The following is a 21921-nucleotide window of genomic DNA, read 5'->3' as shown; positions in this document are numbered from 1 at the left end:
CTTCCCCGATTCGGGATCTCCTGCAGGGGCCTATCTACTCCCAGTCTGCCCCCTTGTCTGTTCCCAGGCCACACGCTGAGTGTCACATGCAAACTGGGTTCTTTCCCCTGCAGAGCCTGAGCTCCTGCTATCCCCGGACCCACGGCCTCATCACAGCCTCAGCTGGGAGGCAGCTGATCAGTCCCAGCTGGAGAGCTATGCCCTTCCCCTCCCGCCCCCCAGGCCAGCCACGTTGTGACAGAAACCCAGCTCTGCCCCGTTTTAAATAAACGGAAAGTGAACGCTGGGGGCGGGGTGGGTTACACAGGATTACTAGGCTGGGATGCAAAGGGATGACAGACACACTGATGCCATTCTCGAGTGCATTTCAAAGGGCAAGACAGTTACAAACGGAAACCAGTTTGCTTTGCCTAACCTAAAGGGCAGCGTCCCCTTAGGAAAGAGGAGGTGTGCTTAGGTATCCAGAAACCCCGGGAAAACCCACCCTTCACTCGCAAGGCTTCAGATCCAGCTCTCCATTCCGGGCCTGGATATTTGCCCCAGGCTGGTGGTGCCCAGGTGAATGAGGAACGCTGGCTGACACAGTCACACGTGCTCGCTCATTGCAGGCACCCAGCTGCTGGCATGGAGGTTAGTGCCAGGGGTCCACCCCTCTGGAATATGTCACCATTGAAGTTCGACTCCCTCCTCTTCATTTGCAAGTGCCTGACGCTGGGTTGGCACGGCTCACGCTGGGGGCACCTGGCTTCCGCTCCGAGGCTGGGTTTGCTGGTGAATGTGGGCAGCCTCCGGGAGCAGGTTCCTGGCTGGGCTCTGGGTCTGAAGGTGACCCTCTCATTGTCAGTCAATGCACCGGCTCGGAGCGGAGGTGCCGCCCGGGCAGTGATGGGAGGGGGTGCTGGACCCAGGGCGTTGTACGCTCAGATTGGCCGAGGGGTGGGGTCAGAACTCTGGGCCTATATGAACTCTTTGCCCAGCGAGAACCCGTGGTGCCAGTTTCGTGGTCTCAGCCGCTGGTTCAGCCCTCTCCTGGGCGGGTGCCTGGCATTGCCAGTTCTCGAGGTGAACGCAAAAGAGGTTCAAACAACCCCCCAGTGACCCCGCCCCGCCTGTGCCTCCCGCTAGCTCTGCGTGGGTGGAGCTCAGTCTCTGGCCATGCCATGGATGTGAGGGTGTTTTCCAGACCTGTAGCTCCCGCCTCCTATGGGAGCTGGCGGGGAACCGTCCTTGCTGCACGTCTGCTCTTCCATGACACGAATGAGAACGAGACTGAGCAGGATCAGCCAGGGGCCCGAAGGGGACAAGGACGGGGGCCAGGCTCCATGTACCCTCCCACTCAGATTGCTGGGCCTTGGCTCCCAGGGCGCAGTTTGGTGTAACTCTTGGCCCCCGACATTAACGCTAGGGAACCCTTAAAGCCCTCTTGCTTTGCACCATAGTGCGTTAGCGCCCTGCCCGTTGGGGCCATGTCGGGGGCCCCCACTCACGTAGCCTTCCTCGCCCCACAGACAATCATACAGCAGCTCCTGGGACCGGGCTGCTGCCTGGTGGGAGCCGGCGACGTCCCCAGGTGAGGAAGGAGGCCCTGGGCCGGAGCAGGAGCTGTGAGGGGAGCTCGCCGAGCTTCAACTCAGCTGTTGCCCGCCCCCTCTCTCTTTCCCGGGCTCTCACGCTCCGGTCTCAGCAGTTCCAGTTCCGCAGCTGAGTCTGTTGATTTGGGAAATGTGGGGGTGGGGAGGGGGTAACCTGTGCTGCCCCCTCCCCAGCCCCCGGGACGTCCCGCAGCTCTTCAGTACAGGTGCACTCCCGCTCTCGCCCACATGCAGAGCTGGGTGCAGCAAAAAGCAGGGCTAGGCCCAGCTGCTCACCACGTGCAGTTCATTCAAAATCTCCCTTTTATATTTGCCTTTTAATTCCGCCCTGAGCCTGCTCTGTCGCCCCGCTCTGGAGGGATTCTCAGCGCCCTGGCGTGTCTGTCAAACCAAATATGTACAGCCCATGCTCCGGGCTGGCTTCAGCTGCCCTTGTTTATCAGAGGAATCGGAGGGGGGGTGGGAAGTCCCCCCCCTGCATCTTTATTATCTCCCCCGCCCCGGCCCCAAGGGTTCTATCCCGATGGCTCTGAACTAGCCGCAGGAATCTGGCCAGAGCAGCCTCCAGCGCTCTCGGAGCCGGTGTATTCCACTCCCCTCAAACGGCAAAGGGTTTAAACGTTTAAGAGTGCTCTGGGGCGATGCGGCGCTGGCCACGTCCGGCAGGGTGGGCTCGTCTGCCCCCATCTTTCTGTCCGGGGGGAAATTGAGTATAAAATCAGAGCTTCTGCCTGAGGATCTCAAAGCTCTTTAGAGACATAGGCGGAGATTTTCAAAGCAGCCTAGGAGGTTTAGACACCCAGGTTCCATTGACATGAATGAAAGCTACGTGTCCGGTCACCTGGACTGGTTTGAAAATCTCAAGCATGAAGGACCTGATCCTGCTGCTCTTTGTTCTATGGCTGCAGGAGTGGGCGCTATTAATCCAAGCCCCACAATGCCCCCAGGAGATAGGTGCTATTCTCCCTGCTATGTGGATGGGGAAACCGAGGCACAGGGAGGCCAAAAAAAGGGCCTGACATGCAGAAGTCCTGGGCTCTCGCAAGTCGGACTGATTGCAATGGGAACTGTGGGTGCACAGCACCTCTGAAAATCAGGCTTTGAGTTATGGGCTCTGACACTGCCTCCTATGGCCCTGGGCAGGTCCGTGCCTCAGTTTCCCCACTGGTGAAAGAGCGGTAATAATAAGCTGTCCCTCCTAGGGTTGCTGTGCGGTTGAGTTTGGTGGTCTATGGAAAGTGCTGTAGAGGGCGAGGGATTTATTACCGTGGGGCAAGGAGTTGGCTCTGTGAGTCTGTATTGTGTTTTCCCCTGATCCCCCCAATGCCCCTTTCCATTCCGTGCCTGGGCCCGGCACAGCAGCCCCTCAGGCAGCTGCGGTCAGTGCGGCCCCGGGGAGGAGAGGGGATCAGGGACACTGCTGCTGCTCTGGCTCTCGGGGCAGAGCTCCAAGTGGACCTAGTCTCTCCGGTGCCTGCAGTGCCGTTGGTCGGGCAGTCGTACCCACTTGCCTAACCCCTGAGGAAGGCGGGCACAGGGGGCCAGCTGGGGGATCCACGTCTTGGGCACTGGGCAGGACCTGCAGTTTCTGATGCTTCTTCCTCTGCTGTCCAAAGCTAGAGGAGACGGAGCGCCGCAGCCTGGAGGGTGAGGGTACGTCTCCTTGCCCCGCTCCGGGAGATGCTGCCCTGTCCTCCAGGCTACATGCCCATCAGAGAGGGCCAGTGCTCCCTGCCGGGAAGGCTTGGCTCCAGATCCTTGGGCAGAAGCCAATGTGACGGTGCCCTGGAGAAGCTTGGCTTCCATGGCACCTCTGTGCCCGGTGCTCCCGGACCTCAGGTCCTGGGGCGCTGTGAAAATCCGGCTCCTGGCTGCAGTTCCCGAGTGAGGCTCAGCGGTTCTCTGGCCAGAGGAGCCATTTGACAACACTCCCTGTGCTGTCTGCTCCCCTGGCACCCTGCGCCCAGCTGTTTCCACCTAGGACGCCAGCTGCTTCTCATTACGCTAACTGCAACCAGCCAGCCCCAGTATGTTTCCCAGACTCCGATTTTTTAAAAATTATTTATTTAACTGGGGAGAGGGGGGATGAGAGGGGGGGAGGGGCGTGCTGCCCTCAAATCTCCAGCCGCACATTTTCTCAGCTCAACTCGAACATGTTCAACAGATGGCGATTTGGCTGAGGCTCAGCTGTCTACATCGAAAACCGGGGCTGGCAGCAAAAGCGCTTGGATAAAAATGTGTTTCTGCTGCTTAATCATCTCTGCTTTGGATGCTCTTCTCGGGGTGGAGGCTCCCTGAGAAACTCCGTGGGTGGGGGAGTTTATTTACAAGTCCTTCCTCCCCTGCAAATGCACACGCTGGAGAGGCGAGCGACTCCCGGTGTCCGAGCTGGCCATGCCCCCGCAGGGACAGGTGGGGCTTTCCTGGCCTGCCCTGGGGGGGGCTCTCGCCTGGGCGGTGGCATGGCTAGGAACACCCCCAAAGCCGCTCCCAAGCGCTGGCTAAGGGGAAGTAAACGTGGCACCACGAGTGGCCATGGTATTGGAGGAGCGGACGCAGCCTGTGTAAACCACATGTGCTGATAGGCAGGAGAAGCCCTGGGCTTTTGTGATCTGTGTTTGTCTTATCCCCGGGGGTTGTCTGGTGCCCATCCCTGTGGCATCTGTGGGCCAGATCCGCCCCCGCCCCCCATTGAAATCCAACAGGGGCCTTTCCATCCCCTCGGCTGGGGTTGGATCTGGCCCCCAGTGCTTTACGTGGCTTAGAATCCGTCTCCGGGTCGGGGGATGGGGGAAGCCCATTCTCTAGCCAGGCTATATATGGGCCTGATTCTGTCCCCCTTCATTCGAATTAGCAGCAACAGTGCAATCAGTGGAGCTACTTACTGAGTAAGGTGCTCCTCGGGGCGAGTAAGGCTAGCAGCCCTGGCCCCAAGATGATTAACGGAGGAGCTCAAACCGCAGCCCCCCTCAGGAGCCCATGGGATGGGAGCAAACGGCAGTGATGCCTGCTGGTTACAGAAACTCTTGGGACTTCCAAAGCCCGGTGAGCTCCCAGCCCCTGCCTCTGATGGCTAAGGAGGGGCTGAAGGCACGGAGAGAGACCTTACCCCGGGTGCTTGGTTGAATCCATACAGCTGGGATTCTGGCCAGGTGCTAGCAATTGTCTGTTGCTGTTACCAGGGGAGGTTTGCCCAAACATAGCAATTCCCATTCTAGATCAGTCCAATTATCCATCTACTCCAGTGTCCTGTACCTTGCTTCCGGGGAAGGTGCCACAAACCCTGCAGCTGGTCGTTATGGGGTAACTCCCACGTCTGCTGGCCAGAAGCGTAGGAGGATCCTCGTGTCGTGTCTAACACGGCCACGGCTTAGGCTGAGCCGGCCGATACTGGGGGTTCGAGGGAGGGAACCTCATTATGGGGGTTCGGGGGAAGGGTGTGCTACGCCCCTGCTTTCCCCAGCAATGCCTGGGGATGGGGAAGCGCTGCTGCACGGAGAACAAAGACCCGGGCACTGACCCACACGGGCGGTTTGACCAAGGGCGGCGAATTCTTGGCCGTGTGTTCAGACAAGGCAGATGGTATCCTTGCATTGGGGGTAGCTCTGGCAGAGAAAGCAACGGTTGAGGAAGCTCCTCCCTCCCTGTCAGGCCAGCATCCTCTGCCGTTTATCTTGGCCCTTCCCGGTCTGCGAGGGACACAGAGTAAGGAGCCCCCTCGTGGCCCACCCCTGCAAGGCAATGGAGCCCAGCCTGGGACAGCTTGTCTGTGCAAAAGTGGGTGGTGGGGGCAGTGCTGGGGCTGGCGGGGGCTTTACTCTGTCTCTGCCCCACTTGCAGGCCAACCTGCCCTTGCTGCAGCGCGAGCTGCTCCACTGCGCCCGCATGGCCAAGCAGACCCCAGCCCAGTACCTGGCCCAGCACGAACAGCTGCTGCTCGATGCCAACGCCTCTTCCCCCATCGACTCCTCTGAGCTGCTCCTGGAGGTCACCGAGACTGGCAAGAGGAGGACACCAGACAGGTAGGACCCGGAGGCTCGCGCTTGCTTTCCCGGAGCCCCACCCAGCTCCCGGGGCTAGTGTCATGCGGTGAGCACGGGGCCCGCGGCGAGTGGGCGTGACCCAGCAAGGAGGAGAGGATAAAGCCATTCCCAGCTCCCCACCTTTTAGGGGTGGGGCTTGGGGCAGGGCAGTCTCCTGAGTACTCTCCGCCAGCCTTTCCCCTGCCCAAGCTCAAGGGCCCAGGCTGGCGAGACCCTGCTCCAGAGAGCATGGCAGGCATGTTGGGCCACTCACAGCCAGACTCCAGGCACTGTGGGGTGTGGAGCTGCGCCCATTCCTGATCGCTGTGAACAGGGAATGTCACATGGCCTGGAGCATTTCCCCGCTGTGTGTAGCCCTCGGGGCTCCTGGGATCTGGGGGTACGTCAGGACTAAGCCCCCTGCACCAGAGGAGAGGTTCACTCCAGTAGGGGGCAGCTGAAGTTCCCACCATCCGCCTCCTTGGGGTTTCCCAGAAAGGTGGGCAGCTTGCATCTCCACCCAGGCACCGGGCGAGCGGTCTGGGCAGGAATCAGCACCTCCAGCCGTCCTGGCCACACACCTCTTTGTGACCAGTGCCACCCAACAGTGTGTCTGCGCTGCATTGTTAACCTGGGTCTATGGAACCGGGCCTGGGTGTCTCTGGGTTTCTAAGCCAGGGCTTGAGCGTCCACACTGCATGGTAAACTGGGGCTTACAGGTGCTGGACTGGGGTCTCGCAGCCGTGCTAGCACATCTACACTGCGCTGCACAGCCCTTCTGTCTCAAGTCCGCGGCTTGAGCTGTGTCCACACTGCACAGCGACGGGGCTTGGCCCCGAGTCACAATGAGACTCGGGCTGTGACCCTCCCCACAGCAGGGTCTGAGGACCCGGGTCCGGAGTGCTTGTGACCCGAGTCAGACTGATTGGTGTGTGGACAGAAGGAGGACTGGGACTCCAACCTGAGTCAGAGCCGGGTTAGTGTGCTGTGTAGCCATACAGCCCCCTACCTCCCTGGCCATGTGCCCTGTCACCCAGCAGACTGCCCCTGCAGGGGGCCAGTGCATGAGCAGGCAGGAGCCAGAGAGGAATCTGGCCCACAGCTGTCTAGTTCAGACGGAGTTCAGCACTCCCTCCGCTCGGAGGAATCACTCGCTGCACCCAGGACGCAATGATGCGGGCTCCAGGTTGGACTGGATACGTTGGCAGCTAGTTGCATTTCCGGAGACACTTACCCTCAGGTTCTGTAGGTCAGGATCATCCTCCCTCATTTGACAGAGGGGGAAACTGAGGCACATAAGGGCAGTGACTTGCCCAAGGCCCCCGCTGGAGTCAGTGTCAGAGTTGGGCTCAGCGGCCAGAGCACCGGGCTGGGGCTCAAAGCACTTTGCAAAGGAGCCGAGGGTCAGGAAACCCTTTCCCAGGGTTGTAACCAGGTCGCCCTTTTTCTCCTCCGCGGAGCAGGACCAAAGAGAACGGCTTGGACCGAGACCCTCTGCACCCCGAACACCTCAGCAAACGGCCGTGCACCATGAGCCCCGCTCAGCGGTACAGCCCCAGCAACGGGCTGAGCCACCAGCCCAACGGGCTGCCCCACCCCACCCCGCCACCACCCCCGCACTACCGCCTGGAGGACATGGCCATGGCACACCACTACCGGGACACCTACCGGCACCCCGACCCCAGGGAGCTCCGGGAGCGCCACCGGCAAGTGGGTGAGTGGGAGGCGGCATGGGCATTCGGGGGGATTGACCTCCCTGAGAGACGACCCGGAGAGCATCCCTTCCCCTCCACTGCTGCAGGGGCCAGACTGCTCCATGCAGGGGGTGCTCTGCAGGCTGGGGGAAGGGGCACCCTAGACTGCCTGCCCGAGGGGAGGTGCCTGGGAATTCACCGGGGGGCAGGCTGCCTCCCTGGAGCGTGCGCAGTCCGGCGGGGACTGGCCACCACAAAGCACTGGGCCAAGGGAGGGAGCCTCCATGGCTCTGGGTGGCTTGAGAGCGTAACGAAGGGACAGGTGAGGTGAGCCGGGGGAGGCTGGCAGTTGGGGCAGGGTGGAGACAGAGGGCCCAACCCACTGCAGGCAGTGGAGTTACACCGGGTGACGGATTCGGCCCCAGCTCTGCGGAGAGAAGCGAGCCCTGTTGTGGCGGGCGCTGTAAGGACACCGTGGAGAGGAGTTGCCCCTGGGTAGCTAGAGAGAGCAGAGCGGGGGATGGCTCTCCCGGAGGAAGGGCAGCGCTCCGGATCCCGGGCATGCTACTCAGAAAAAGCTGGGGTCACAGCAGTACCAAGCCAAGGCGGGAGGCATCTTTCAGGAGGAGAGGCAGAGCTGCTGAGGGCCTATCCACACCGCATTGTAAACCCAGGTCTGGGGGACTCAGGCTCGAGGGCCCGCATTCGAGCGTCCACACTGCTTTGTACCCGAGGTGTCCCTACTGCGCTGCACAGCCCTTCTGACTCGAGTCTCTGGCTTGCCCTGCAGCCACACTGCACAGTGCCCGGGCTTCGACCCCAGTCCCAGTGGGACTCGGGCTCTGACCCACCCCCTAGCAGGCTCCTAGGACCCAGGTCCTGAGTGCTTGTGACCCGAGTCAGACTGAGTGGTGTGTGGACAGAAGCGGAGCTTGGTCAGAGTCCGGGTTAGTGCACAGTGGTTACACAAATCACTCAGCATTTCAGTCCCTGACTCCCTGGGAAAATCCATCGGACATTCTGGGGCTGCCGGGGGTCCTAGGCAGGCTGAGTTCTTGGTGGTCCTGCACAGTGCCCCCGTCCCACCGCTGAGACGATAGTCGTTGGAAAGGGGACCGGGGAGCGGGGTGGGCAGCTGTTATTGCAGGGTCTCCTGCAGGGAAGGGCCGGTAAAGAGGGATTGGCAGGAGAGCGCTGCCCCCGTCAGCAGCAGTGCAGATGTGTAGGTGCTGACCCAGGGCTGCTGGGAGGGCGACCCCGTTCCTGGCACCTGGGCAGCTGTGGCAGCAACCCAAAACCCAATTCCCCGGTTAGCAAAGAGCAGGCGAAGCGTCTCCCTGTCAGTTAGCCCCAAGGGCTGTTCACCTCTCCGGGCTGCTCAGGCTGCCCTGTGTTCCAGAGCTGGCCCAAGTGGGGGCTGTACGGAGGGTATAGCGACTGCACTGATTTTCGAACGTCTCTCTCTCTCTCTTTTTCCCTGACGGCCTCTCCTGCCGTGGGGCGCGACTCCACTGCCGGCCCGTGTCGAGCTCTTTGAGCGGGTGCAGCCCCAGCCAGAGCAGCGTCCTCCAGCCCCAGGCCCTGCACGACACCTCCCAGCATGCTGCATGGGCCAGGCACACCCCCTGCCCGCCAGCACTGCTCTCATCTCTTTGCGCTGTACAGTGCCCAGCACCAGGGGCCCTAATCCCGGAGCACGGCCCCGGGGTGGTGTCCTAACACAGAGCATAAAAAACAGCTGTAAATGGAGCCCCTGGGGTGCCCAGAGCTCTGGGCCAGGGTGACTGGCTCTCGCTGACCTGCGTGTTCTCTTCCAGCCGTGCACGGCTCCCGCCAGGAGGAAGTGATCGACCACAGACTAACAGACAGGGAGTGGGCTGAGGAGTGGAAACACCTCAACAACGTACGTAGCAACCCCGCGCGCCGCTGTCTGTTACCTGGGCAGCCCTGCCAGGCACTGGAGTGGCTGTGGCATTTGTGCTCACTACGGGGGGAGGGCATGGATTAATTGCTCTAGAGAACCTGAGCTCTGGACCCTCCACAGAGGGGCTCCTAGGTTAACTCGTCCAGACTTCTCTGGTTCCCGTCCCGTGCTGCTCACCATCTTCGCTGACGTTCGAGGTGGGGCCTGCTGCTGTAGCCCTGGCTCCGGGGAAGTCCCCCCTGAAATGGATGGCTTTTCCTGAGCCAGGAACCCTGCAGAAACTGAACTCCATCCCCCAGCTGGTGGACCCCGCCCTTCCTTGGAGCCCTGGGGTCCCTGTCTGCTGGAATTTGAGTCAGGACCCTGTTTTGTGTGCCCTGGCTTATGGTTCCCCATTCTGACCCCTGTCCAGCTGCCCTGGCCTAGGGGAAAGTCCTGGGAACCAGCCATTGCAAAGGTGGCGCCTTCTCAGGGCTTGGCAAGCCACAGGAAGTGTGCTGAGTGTAACTCCATTGATGCGTGCCTTGTGTAGACACACTCCCCTCGTGCAAATCGGGACAGACACAAATCTGCAGTAGATACGCCCCTTCCCTCCCCCCCAGTGCAAATCGGGACAGACACAAACGTGCTGTAGACACGCTCCCCTCGTGCAAATCGGGAGAGACACAAACGTGCTGTAGACACGCTCCCCTCGTGCAAATCGGGACAGACACAAATGTGCTGTAGACACATTCCCCCCGTGCAAATCGGGACAGACACAAACGTGCTGTAGACCCACTCCCCTCGTGCAAATCGGGACAGACACAAACCTGCTGTAGACACGCTCCCCTCGTGCAAATTGGGACAGACACAAACCTGCTGTAGACACGCTCCCCCGATGCAAACTGGGGCTTGCACAGATGCATCACATACCGGGGTGAGACGCACCAGTGCAAGCCCATCTTACCCTGAGACAGCACATGCATCCCGGGGGTTTGCACTGGTGCAGCTACCCCCCAGCATGTACCCCGTGCCCAGGCCTTACCTGTGCTCTCCCTCCTGCTCTCTGGCAGCTGCTGAACTGCATCATGGACATGGTGGAGAAGACGCGGCGCTCCCTCACCGTGCTGCGCCGCTGCCAGGAGGCCGACCGCGAGGAGCTCAACCACTGGATCCGCCGCTACAGCGATGCTGAAGACATGAAGAAAGGCCCCAACCCCCCACCCCGCCCCCACAACAGCTCCTCCAACTCCGAGGCCCCCCCATTAGGTACTGACGAGCCCAGCGGAGCGGCTTTCCCCGCACGGCGCGGGCGTAGCAGAGTGACTCAGGGCTGGGGCGGCGCCTTCCTAGGCTGCCTCCCGGGTGCCCAGCCCAGGTCTGGTTGGAGAGCTTGCAGAGAGCTGGATGCTTTAGCAGAGGAACCCCACAAACACCTGGGCACCCCCTGCCGAGCCTCTCCCCTGCAGCAGCTGGAGGGCTTGGGCTGAACAGTGCTCAGAAGCGAAGTGACCGCAGTGTAAAGTGTCCGGGGCGTGGCTGCTGGGTACCATCCTCCATTCAGTCTCTGGGCTGTCTCTTTCCTCTCCTGGGTGCAGGACTTTACCATCAATCCCTCCCCACATTGCCTGCAGCCGTGCTGCTCCCATCTCGCCGCCGGGTCCCTCTGCCCTTCGGCTCTCTCCTCCCCGCGAGATGCCCCCTCTCTCCCGTTTGGGGTCACCCGTGAATTTGATCAGAACCCAGCAGCAGCCCTGGCGCTCCCCTGATACGTACTGTCAGCATCCACCCCAGGGGGGACTTCGCTGCCCTGAGCAAGTGGAAACTGTCCCGACAGCCCCCAGTGCCTGAGACAGAGAACAGTCCCTGGGCACCGCCAGCCCGGCTCTGTTGGAAGGGCCGAGCGGCTCTGTGTTCTTGAGGAAACAGTGACCAAGATGGAAGGTGCCTTCAGTGGCATGAGCTCATCAGCCGAGGTGATAGAAGGGAACGAAATGTCACAGACCTCTGAAATCTCAGCCATGCCGCCAGGCCTTGTTACCCGCCAGCCCCTAGCGACTGAGGGAAAAGACTTCCCCGCCCCAGCCATCCCCTCAGCAGGACCTCATGCCTGCTGGTCTTGGGGCCCTGGTGCTGCACCCCATCACCGGTGGGTGCCAATGACAGAGAGCTTCACTCCAGCTCTTGGTGGTTCCCTTCCCCTGAGACGCTCCATTCCCGTTCCCTCTGCAAAGCATCACCACAGGAATCTAGAGTCCCTCCCACAGCTCGCCGCGGGCACTGGGCTGCCAGGTGCATTGTATTGCGAATAAAAACCAAAAGATGGGTGGCTTCCAGAGAGAGCCTGGCAGGGGATGCCCTAGCCTTGAAAGCACTGGAAGGAGAGCCCAGTTCTCAGGTAGGTCCCCAGCGAAGATCAGCATCTACTCAAGACAGGTGTATTCACTGAGCCATGTGGGGGCCGTCCTGGGTGTTTCTAGCCGGAGTGGGCAAAGTCTGCACTATGCCTGGGTCTAGCTGGGACGTTCCAGGGCTCACTTTTACAGGCACTGAAGTTCACCTCTGCTCTGCCCACTAAAACCCTCGCAGCGAAACCAAATACAGAGCAACCCGAGTACTCCCGTCTGTGAAACAGAGCTAATGGCCCCCTGCCCTGCGCTTGTGTCGTCATTCACACCAATGCCAACTCAGGCACCATTTTGGGTTGCACTTGACACGCCCTTTGCCCAGGTATCATGGCGCCAGGTGCCAGGCAGAGAAGAACCCGGCCCAGGGAGTTAGCAGCTCCCACAACAGCTCTGTGTGTATCTTGGAGGCAAGAGCCGGCAGGGATGGTTTCCACTGTGTCACTGTCGGTCTCAGCAGTGACCGCACTGTAGCGCAGCTCTCCTGGGCTGTTGGTTAGGTTGGACACGCTTCATTTCTTCCAATTTGTTCCTCTCCCCTCTTGTTTTCAGACACTCACCGGGAGTTTGTGCCCAGGCCCCTCTCTGGTTACATGCCCGAGGAAATCTGGAGGAAAGCTGGTGAGTGTGCCACCATGGGACCCCTGTCCACAGCCCGGCGCGGCACTGCCCGGCGTGAGGCAATGCATGAGGCCGGGGGACCCAAACCGTGCCCGGCCGAGCCTGAGGCCAAACGCATCCCTGGGTCTATTGCATGGGCCTCAGTGGAATTCCCCTGCTGTGTTTCGGAGGCTGAGGTCGGGGGAAGGAGCCCCGCTCATTAGGACACCCTGGGGACTGGCGAGCGTTACATGGAAACGTCATCCCTATGCCTCCTTCCTTGTCCCCCGAACCAGCGGCTGGGAGTGGGGGGGATCTGATCCGAAGCCCATTGAAGTCAATGGGAGTCTTTCCACTGGCTCCCGAGGGCCTTGGATGAGTCCCATAGGACTTTCACACCCAGACCGAACTCGGGAGTTTACGGACGGGATTGCGCCCACTGTAGGCCAGTTTTCTAGCCCCGTCTCTCTGGGACACCCTTACGTGTAGAGCACTCCATGGGGCTGGAGGGCAGGGACGAGGGGGAACAGGCTCCCATCGTTTCTGATGGTGCCGGACCCCAGAGGCCGCTGCTCCCGCTTGTTCCCTGCAGTTTAGTTTGTGCCTTTGGATGGCCCGTCGCCGGGAGAGCAGGAGGGGATCTGAACTCCATGGAGGGATTGATTCTCTGCCAAGACCTACTGTGGACAAGTGGGATTTCCTGCCGTCCCTCTGCTGGAGCGGGCACCCAAGCTGCTCTCCTTGGGCAGCCCAGGCTTTCAGAAAAGCTCATGCTTGGTTGGTGGGCGTGATGGGCCGTGGCTCAGCCTGGCGCCGGCGCTGGGCGAGTCTGGAAAAGACAGGCGATAGAGAACATGGTCAAGGCGTTCTCCCCTTGTTCTTACAGTGTTTTAAGATGCCCCTGCCCTCCCAGGAGCTTCCTTTTGAACCCCTCACTGCACGTGCTTTTCCTCCATAGCATGCGCTGTGGTTGACAGATGGTTATGTGGATAACAAGACCCTCTGCAGTTAGAAGGGGTGCATCAGGGTAGAAACCAACCCCTAGCTGCCAGCGGTCAGGAGGAAACTTCCCCCTATGGGCTGCTTCTGCCACAGCTGTCCACTCTGGGCGGGTTCTTGCACCAGCTAGCCTCTGGTGCTACCCACTGCTAAAGACAGGATACTGGGCTGGCTGGGCCATAGGTCTGAGCCAGTCTGGCAGTTCCCCCCTTCTTCCGCCTGAGAGCTAGGCACACGTTTGCACGAGCATTCATGCATTCACACAGTGTGTGTGCATGGGTGTGTGCATGCCTCTGTGCACATGGGTGCACATGCGTGTGTGTGCGTGTTCATGTGTGTATGCACGTGTGCAAAGGGCTGGTCTGTGCTGCCAGCTGTGTTACGGAAAGTCAGGCCTCCCAACCTTGACAGCAAAACCCCAGGTAGCAGCTGCCCAGACTTGCCATCTGGTTGCCTGCTGGTGGCTTGCCCCTGCGGGCCGTCGGCTCGCTGGCGGCGCTACATGAGCTGTGCTCTTCCTTTCAGAAGAAGCTGTGAACGAGGTGAAGCGCCAGGCCATGTCCGAGCTCCAGAAGGCGGTGTCGGACGCGGAGCGCAAGGCCCACGAGCTGATCACTACCGAGCGAGCCAAGATGGAGAGGGCCCTGGCGGAGGCCAAGCGCCAGGCTTCCGAGGACGCGCTGACGGTGATCAATCAGCAGGAGGACTCGAGTGAGGTAGAGGCGAGCTCGCCCCGCTGCGCAGTGCTCGCTAGGGTAGTAGAGTTTAACCCTTGGCGTGCTGACACCGCGTGCGCCCCCAGCGTGCGAGCCAGGGCTGGGAGGGGGCTGCCCCGTTACAACCCCAGAGTTCAAGCATTTAGAGTTCAGGAGCCTGGTTTTTAAACCAGATCAGCAGGCAATTCACCCTGCACCGTGGGGGCATCCCAGCTCCCACGCCACGCTCGGCCCATCCTTCCCCCAGGTACTGAGGGTTTAGAAAGATCCAATACAGTGAAATCTAACTAGTGCCACCCGCCCGGGGACTGCCTGAAAACGGCCAGGGAAATTGTACTCGTTGGGGGCCTGAACCTAAGACCTAAAACAGAGGTCTCTTGTGTTCAGTGGGTGCTCGGGATCCTTTGGACGGTTCCATCCCCCAGGGGGTGTCTAGCGGGGCTGGGTCTCTCTTCCAGGCTGCACCGCCCCGACGCTGATGTCTCTGCTTTCGCCCTCTCGTACAGAGCTGCTGGAACTGCGGGCGCAAGGCCAGCGAGACCTGCAGCGGATGCAACACGGCCCGCTACTGCGGCTCCTTCTGCCAGCACAAGGATTGGGAGAAGCACCACCACGTCTGTGGGCAGACTCTGCAGGGCCTCCAGGCCTCCGCCGGCACAGCCCCTTCCTCCGGGGTGGGCTTAGGGGTGGGCTCAGCTCAACCGGATGTGGTGGCTGTCAGCGCCTCCATCACCAGCGTGGCCACCATGGCCGCCAGCCCCAGCGAAACCGGCTCGGCTGCTGCGTCGCGCTCCGGCACGCCGGCCACCCCAGCTCCTCTGGAAACGGCATCACGCTAACCAACCGACCGGCCAGCCAACAGAGGGGAAAGAAACAGAGAAACCTACAGAACGTCACTGCTGCTACTGCTTCTCTCCAAAAGAAAAACTAACTGCATTCAATGCAATTCCTCAGCTACCTGACTCTTCTGTGACCTCCAAATGACCTCTCGATCTCTCATATGTAATCCTCACGGATCCTCAAACTGGGCTTTAAGTGGAGTTAAGGCAAATACCAATCTTCTCTGTTCTCGCTTCGGTTTTCTATGATTTGGGGAGTTATTATCGGCGTCGGCGTCGGTTTGTTTGTTTTCTTCTTTTCGGACAAGGAATTTGTCCACAAACTCTACGCACCTTGACTCGGGGATGTGCGTGTGTGTGTGTGAAATCTCCCTCCCAGTGCGGCCGGGGGACGGCATGATGAAGGATTTCGATTTTAGAAGGCAAGAAACTTCTTCTCTTTTTCGTTTTTCTTTTTTTTTTTTTTGTAAAAAAATAAATAAAATAAAAATAAAAACGTCAAACTCTTTGGCTTTAAGTAAAAAAAAAAATCCAAAAAACAAATAAAACAAAGTAAAACCAAGTAAAGGAAGCTTACCTGTAAACTACCTTGCTAGCTAGCCAAGAACATACCAGACTCACCTCTGCTCCAAAGGAAATCCAAAAACAAACAAACAAAAAAATCCAAACTTTTTTTCCACTGCCAAAGTTTTTTTGGTTCTGTTGTTGGTTATTTTTACTTTTTTGGTTGATGGTTTTGGTTTGTTTTTTGTGAAACAAGGAGCAGCACTTATCCCTTTCAACCAAACCACGACGACTGGCCAAAGGCAAGCCGGCGCTCTTGGACTCCTTGCATTCTTTGGTGGGGTGGGGTGGGTTCTTGCGCTGGACTCTCAGCATCCACACGTACCTTGAAGGAGGAAGGACGCGCATCTGTGGATTTAAAGAATTTTATTAAAATAAAGCAAAAACAAACAAAAAAAGATACACAACTTTTGTGCGTGCGTGTGAGTATGTGTGTGTGTGTGTGTGACGGGGAGCCAACATTGTGTGCTCCCTCCCTCTGTGGATTATAAACGTGTTTCACTTGCCTAGGAGAGCGTGCTAATGAACAAGAACCTTCAGATCCCGGTCCTGTTCCAGAGAGAGCATCGTTTCAAACAGAACTGTGACAATCTGTCGTTGATTCTCCACTGCTCGTCAGAGTGTGAGCGGAAAGCAATTGCACCAGTACCTTCTGCTTCTTGTACTCCTCCACTACCTCTCTCTGCTCTCCATAACCCCACCTCTAGCTCCAGTATCTTGTGACTGCCGTCCTTACTCCTTCAACCTTTCACAGGGAAAAAAAAAGACACCTTTTGTTTTTCCCCTTCTGAAGACTCTTTCGATTGCCTGTAGATAGACCCCCTTGCTTTTGTGTCTACTTGTTCTCCAGATGTTTTCTCCAGTCCTGTGATGAACATTGTCATTGGGTTATTTTATTTCGCTTTCGCTTTTTCTTTTCCCACCCCGCGTCCCCTCATATGATTTTGCAACAGTTTCTAGGAGGAAAGAAAGGAAACAAACAAACACTTGTTCTTAGAGAAGGAAAAAAAGACAATGTAGATTATTTTGCATTTCTTGCATCGTGTATAACGCGCAGAGGACGGGAGTGCAATATGGAAAGTGACATGGCTGCAGAAAGCGAGAAAGGTGGAGACTGCCCAGCCACGGTCAGGGCAAATATTGTACGTTAATGTGAATGTATATAGTATTTGAAGAGGTCCAAAAAATAATAATAATAATAATAATAATAAAAGAAGAGACGTTTGCCAAATAAAAAAAAATGAAGATAAACCACTGAACTAGGTAAAGTTTAGGAAATAGGTTTTAAAAAAAAGCAAAGTCCACGTGTTCAGTAGGAGGATTAGTTTTCCGGAGTTGCAAAATCCATCACATGTGTTTTTAAAAAAGTAGGGATTTCAGATCAAAAGTTCCCAGGCACTAGTCATTGCAAAGGGAGGTTTGGCTGAGGGCGATTGACTCAGAACCCTAAAGTGGGCGTGTTTGGATGTTTTCCTCTCCCCTGCAACCCACCCCCGAACCTCGCCCTTGTTTCTACCGTTTTCAGAAGCACTGTGTGGTTCTTTAGAACATCGATTCAGGTTTTGGAACAACAAGGAGTCCTTTGTTTAGCACAATGGATACATGCAGGGCTAGGCGGCATTGTTCGGTCCCACTGCGGTTGGGTCTGCTTTGCCCTTTCTTTTCTAGTTGTGAGCCCTGGGTCTCTTAGCTGCATCGCATCCAATGTGAGTCCTCCCCGTTCAGTTGCACCCCGCTCAAGCTCCCTCCTGGTGGCTGTGAAGTTGTAAAGACCATGTCGTGTCTCTCCTCAGAAGTGCGGCGTGTTCCCATGGAGAGGTTTGGGGTTGTGGCTGTTTCTCTCAGTGGATGTGGCTCTGACGCCGTTTGGTTGTGTCGTCTTGGCTCTGGGACGGGTTGTCCTGGAGAAGAGTGTGGAGGGCTGTGTTTGATGTGTACTTTCACTGCCTCTGAGGGATGGCTGTAGACGGTGCCGCGTGGTTCTCCGCAGCTGATGCCGGCTTGTCCTAGGATTCCAGGATTTCAAAGCGAGACAGACCCAGGCAGGAAGTGGGGTTTGAGGGAAGTTGTTAGTGCGATGCTGCGGTCCTTGCGCCTTGCTGTCCCCTCCCCTAGCTCAGCTCTCAACCACAATGGGGGTATCAGATCTTAAGAACCAGGCGTGGATCCCATCCTATGGAAGGCAGCCAGAGTTTTGCTGTTGGCTTCGAGCAGGACGAAGTCACAGTTCTTACATCCAAAGTTTGCAGGCTTTGAACACCTGGCAGTTCTGAACCCGGCAGCATTTGAACCCGGCCAGGAACCAACAAGTGCCAGAAGCACCCCCATTCTGTAGCCCTCCTTTCTCCCGCCATGCCTACACGGTAACGTATCCCAGGGCTGCCCAGAGGATTCAGGGGGCCTGAGGTCTTTGGCGGCGGGGGGGCCCCGCTGCCGAAGACCCGGCGCTTTGGCGGCAGGTCCCAGGGCAGAAGGACTCCCCACCGCGGGTCTTCAGGGCACTTCGGCAGCGGGTCTGGAGCGGAAGGACCCCCCGCCACCGAACTGCCGCCGAAGACCCGGAGCGGAAGTTCCGGGGGCCCGGGCGCCACGAGTGTTTTCCGGGGGCCCCGGAGCGAGTGAAGGACCCTGCTCCAGGGGCCCCGAAAAACTCTCATGGGGGCCCCTGCAGGGCCCGGGGCAAATTTCCCCACTTGCCCCCCCCCCCCCCCCCTCGTGTCCTCACATGACAATCTGGACACCTTACGCTGTTGGAAGATTACATCCCTGGGGAACTGTGGAAAACTTTCCTTAACTTCCTCCAACCCCATGGCAGCCTGGTCTTTCTAAAGCAGGCCTGGATTCCTGGCTAGTAAGAATCTTCTGGAAAATACCAGCCCACATGAGCCCCCCACCCCCGAGAGACAGTTCCTCTAAAGTCCCAACTGCTGCTCTCCAGAGGAAGGTCACATCCTCGGTGAGGGATGAGAGGAGGGACCCAGTAAGAGACAAAGCAGCCTGTCAATATCTGTGAGTGCAGAACTTCCTCCCCTGGAACTGACTGGCTGTTTGACACAGGCCGGTCCCAGCAGCAATGCCACTGACCTGATCTCTCTGCTGAAGGGCTCCCTAGGACCTGTAGTGAGTCTTGAAGCCCAAGGTGAAGCTGTGCAGAGACTGGTCCCAAAGCCCTAACTAACTGGGCTGGAGCTATTGCTGGGGTTTGTTTACCAACCATTTGACGGTAGCTTGCAGTGAATCCAGCCAGAGACCTTTTAATGGGCCAAACCCGAGACTTCGTAGCTTCTGTTTGTTTCCTTCCGCAGCCTCATTCATCCAGCGTTAGGTTCTGACCCTGGTTTTCTGACATGCATCACTCGCCCTAAGAAGGATTGTTGTGTTTATTTATCACGTGATATATGTATATTGTCTATTTTTCTTATATTTCATGAAAAGAGGTAATATATAAGAGTTTTCAGATGTCATTAACCGCAGGGTTCATCCTGCCATTCGTAGTGTTTGTTATTTTTCTCAACCTCTCGTGCTTGAATTTCGGCCGCCTCTCTGTCCCATCCGTCTCACATCTGCTCAGCATCCGGACCCTGCCGCTCTACCTCCAACTTGCTTAAAAACCATAGACGACAATTGTATAGAAAGGAAATAACCCCATTTAAAAAGAACTCAACAAGCTTGCCTTCAAACCAAAACCCCTGGGAGCGGAGAGGGGAGCGGGAGGGGAGCCTCTTGCGGAAGTCCAAACCGGAAAGCTTTAAAATAGAGTATTTCAGTGGCCAAAAAACCACCAGGAGTATGCAGCTTCCCAGACAGTGACGCTCGTGGCACAAAGAAAAGCAGGCGGCAGCAATAGAGAAACCCACTCGCTGGCTCCTCTGGGTAGGGCGAGAGGATGCAGGCGGTTCCAGGCTCTTTCGTTGTGAGATGGTCTTGCTAAACCTCCTCAGTCAGAGCTTTCTTATGTGTGGGCTTTGCAGGGTCACCTCACCCTCCTGTGTCCTGCTAATCCCTGATTCCTCTGCCAGTGCCCCCCATTGCCTGGGAATGTTATTCCCAGTGGAACAGACACCAGCTGGGAGAGTTAATAGCCTCCTCAGCCATGGCCATGTCAGCAGGTTTTAAATCCCTGGGGCAAAGCAGCATGGTTAGATTGTGTAGTGCGTGTTGTGTGTACGCCCTGCAGTGGGCCAGATTCTGCGCTCAGTGACTTACCTGCAAGCGCTTTGTCCCCATGGGGTTTGCAGGGATGTCACTAAGAGTAGAATTTGGCCTGCTCCATTGCGTATCCACCTGCCTCATGGTTACAGTGTAGGCCCAGATTGTGTAGCAAAAGGAACTTAACCTAGGCCAAAAATCCAGGGAATGCTGACTCTCCTGGGCCCAGGCGCTGTCCCCGTGCGTATTACTGGGGGGATGGGTATAGGGGGAAATTGGGAGATTTCTCTCTCCTGGGTGGTGGCTCTTTGGGTATCTTTTTGTGAAGTCCCTGAAGATGATCAGAAAAGGAAGGGCCAATGTTTCGCCCCTCCTGCAGCCCGTGCCAGGAGCTATTTAAGCGGGGTGATCCTCCCCACATGGCAGCTCTGCCTGGGCAGCAGCAGGAGCGTGGGAGGGAGGGTGGGCGCCTGCTGCTTTCCTTCCAGCGGCCCTGGGGCAGTGAGGAGAAAAATAGGGGATGACCCCAACCCCAGGCAGGGGTGAGGGATGGTTTTGTGGCTAAAGAAGTGGTGAGGTCAGAACAACCCCAGGCAGCTCAGCACAAAGGCATCTGGGATCCGGGATATCTCGGGTGGCACCATGTGTCCTCCAATCCCATTGACGTCACTGGGCATGTGGTTCTCTGCAGGATTGGCTCGTCGTTTGCAATCAATGTGTGTCTCGGCCCAGCATGGCGCCGTGTTCATTCAGGTCACCTTCCTGTTCCCAGAGGGCGGAGGAAAGCGGGCGTGTTTGGCAGGTCATTCCTGATGCCAGGTTCTTTCTCGGTGCTGGAGCCCAGCCCTGCGCTGAACATAGGATCAGAAAGTTTAGAGTATGCGCCCGGGGGGGGAGCCGTTTATTGACACAGGGACAGCGAGATGGGGGTTTTGTTTGGCTTTACGCATGACTCACCGTGGACCCATTTCCATGGGGGGCTCTTTAACTTGGGCCCATCCCTCAAGTTTCCAAATTGAAATCCAAGCTGAAACCAAAGCACCTCCCTCCTGCCCTGCTCCAGCCGGGCAGTTTAGTGGTGATCCTAGATGTTAGAATTGGAAGAACTCCCTTAGGATCTGTTCAGATCATGCCAGGGTCTGGGCAAGACTGTTCCACGTGGTACATTTACTAGGGCTTTGCTTAGTCCTGTTTTAAATAAACCCCATGATGGTGTTTTGTTCCCTGGTCTGCCGCGTCTCACTGCCAGGTTTTCCGGAGAGTCTATATTCTCCCTTTCTTAATAGCATCCCACGGCTGCTAGTTACACTCTCTTCTTGCAGCCAACATGATCGCGCTCTTGGTGTTTCACCCCCATCAAATACATGTGGAGTAGGACTCAAATTGTATCCCTCCATCCTTCCTCATTGCTCAGCTCTTCTCAGCTCCCCTCCAGCCGTCCTGCCAGCCCCCACCAATCCGTCTTGCTTTTCTCTGAAGGTCTGGCAGCCAGGTCCTGCCCAGGCACAATCTTCCTAGTGGGAGTCAGGCTCCGGGACACGGGAGCGTGGGACAGGCCCGGCTGGGTGAACAGCGAAGCACCAAGGGTGCATCTCCCCGGGGAGGCAGGTGTTGGGTGCACTTCTCAGGGTGCACCTGTGATGTGTGCCAATGGTTCTTGAATGCCAACTGGTTGCATCTCATGGCTTAGATACCCCCAGCCCACGCCTAGGCTACTTGGAGGCAGTTATAGCACAGGCGAGTCAGTCTCCCCGAGACTGCCAGCAACATCCTTCCGGTCACACGCTTACCAGCAAACACAGGCAGAAATTACCTGGGTGTGATCTATTCTGTAGGGGCAAAACAGAGCCAGTGCTGTTGGTGCAGATGTCTTGCTTCTGGCCGTTGCCCCAGGTGAACTCACCATACATTCCCTGTACGCGTGTACACACACACACACACACACACACACTGTGCTCTGGTCTCTTCCTCTTTCTTACGATCCTCTTTTTTCTTTATGGGCATCCCCACGCAATTTTGCGGCCTTTGTGGGGGATGGCCAGGCTCATGTGTACGCTACTTACAGCAATGAATGGGAGGCGAAGGAGTTTCTTGGGCTGCGATCCCCGCCCCCTGGTAGGCGGGACCCTGCTTCCCATCTCTCTGCGCTGGTGGTTTTATGTAAGGCAGATCTGGGGGAGCCGGAGGGAGTTTTTGTTTCTTGTAACAAGCCCATCTCTTGGCTTGTCAGTTGCTTTGGAGAACAGCAGCAGGACACCCCTGCTTGGGGTGTCAAAAAAACAGACGTAAACACAGCCCAGGGAAAATAAATACAGAGTAAACCCAGGTTCTCAGACTTTCTGCTAAGCCTCTTCAGAGCGGCAGATTCTGGGATCCCGTCCAGATCTGGCGGCTGAGCCTCTGAAAGGCGGCTTTGCAGCAGCAATCCAGGAGAATTT

General features: G+C 57.6%; 1 protein-coding gene across 16 annotated transcripts in view; it reads left to right on the top strand.

The window, feature by feature from the left end:
• The window catches only part of CBFA2T3 (CBFA2/RUNX1 partner transcriptional co-repressor 3), a 111211-nt gene extending 92413 nt beyond the window's left edge, over positions 1-18798 (top strand). For 14 of the 16 annotated variants that reach the window (XM_065567349.1, XM_065567345.1, XM_065567350.1 and 11 more), the window contains 7 exons: positions 5433-5614; positions 7078-7328; positions 9126-9211; positions 10285-10480; positions 12169-12237; positions 13741-13931; positions 14438-18798. In XM_065567349.1, coding sequence (XP_065423421.1) covers positions 5433-5614; positions 7078-7328; positions 9126-9211; positions 10285-10480; positions 12169-12237; positions 13741-13931; positions 14438-14770 — 1308 coding nt within the window. In that variant the 3' untranslated portion in view covers positions 14771-18798. Of the gene's footprint in view, positions 1-5432; positions 5615-7077; positions 7329-9125; positions 9212-10284; positions 10481-12168; positions 12238-13740; positions 13932-14389 lie in introns of all 16 variants that reach the window. The other 2 variants (XM_065567355.1, XM_065567341.1) reach the window with 2 other exon arrangements.
• Positions 18799-21921: the final 3123 nt, after the last annotated feature.

Source organism: Chrysemys picta, chromosome 14, assembly GCF_011386835.1.
Source record: "Chrysemys picta bellii isolate R12L10 chromosome 14, ASM1138683v2, whole genome shotgun sequence".
Taxonomy (NCBI): Eukaryota; Metazoa; Chordata; order Testudines; family Emydidae; genus Chrysemys; species Chrysemys picta.
Note: the sequence above shows the minus strand (reverse complement) of the source record. Positions and strands in the feature narration are given on the sequence as shown.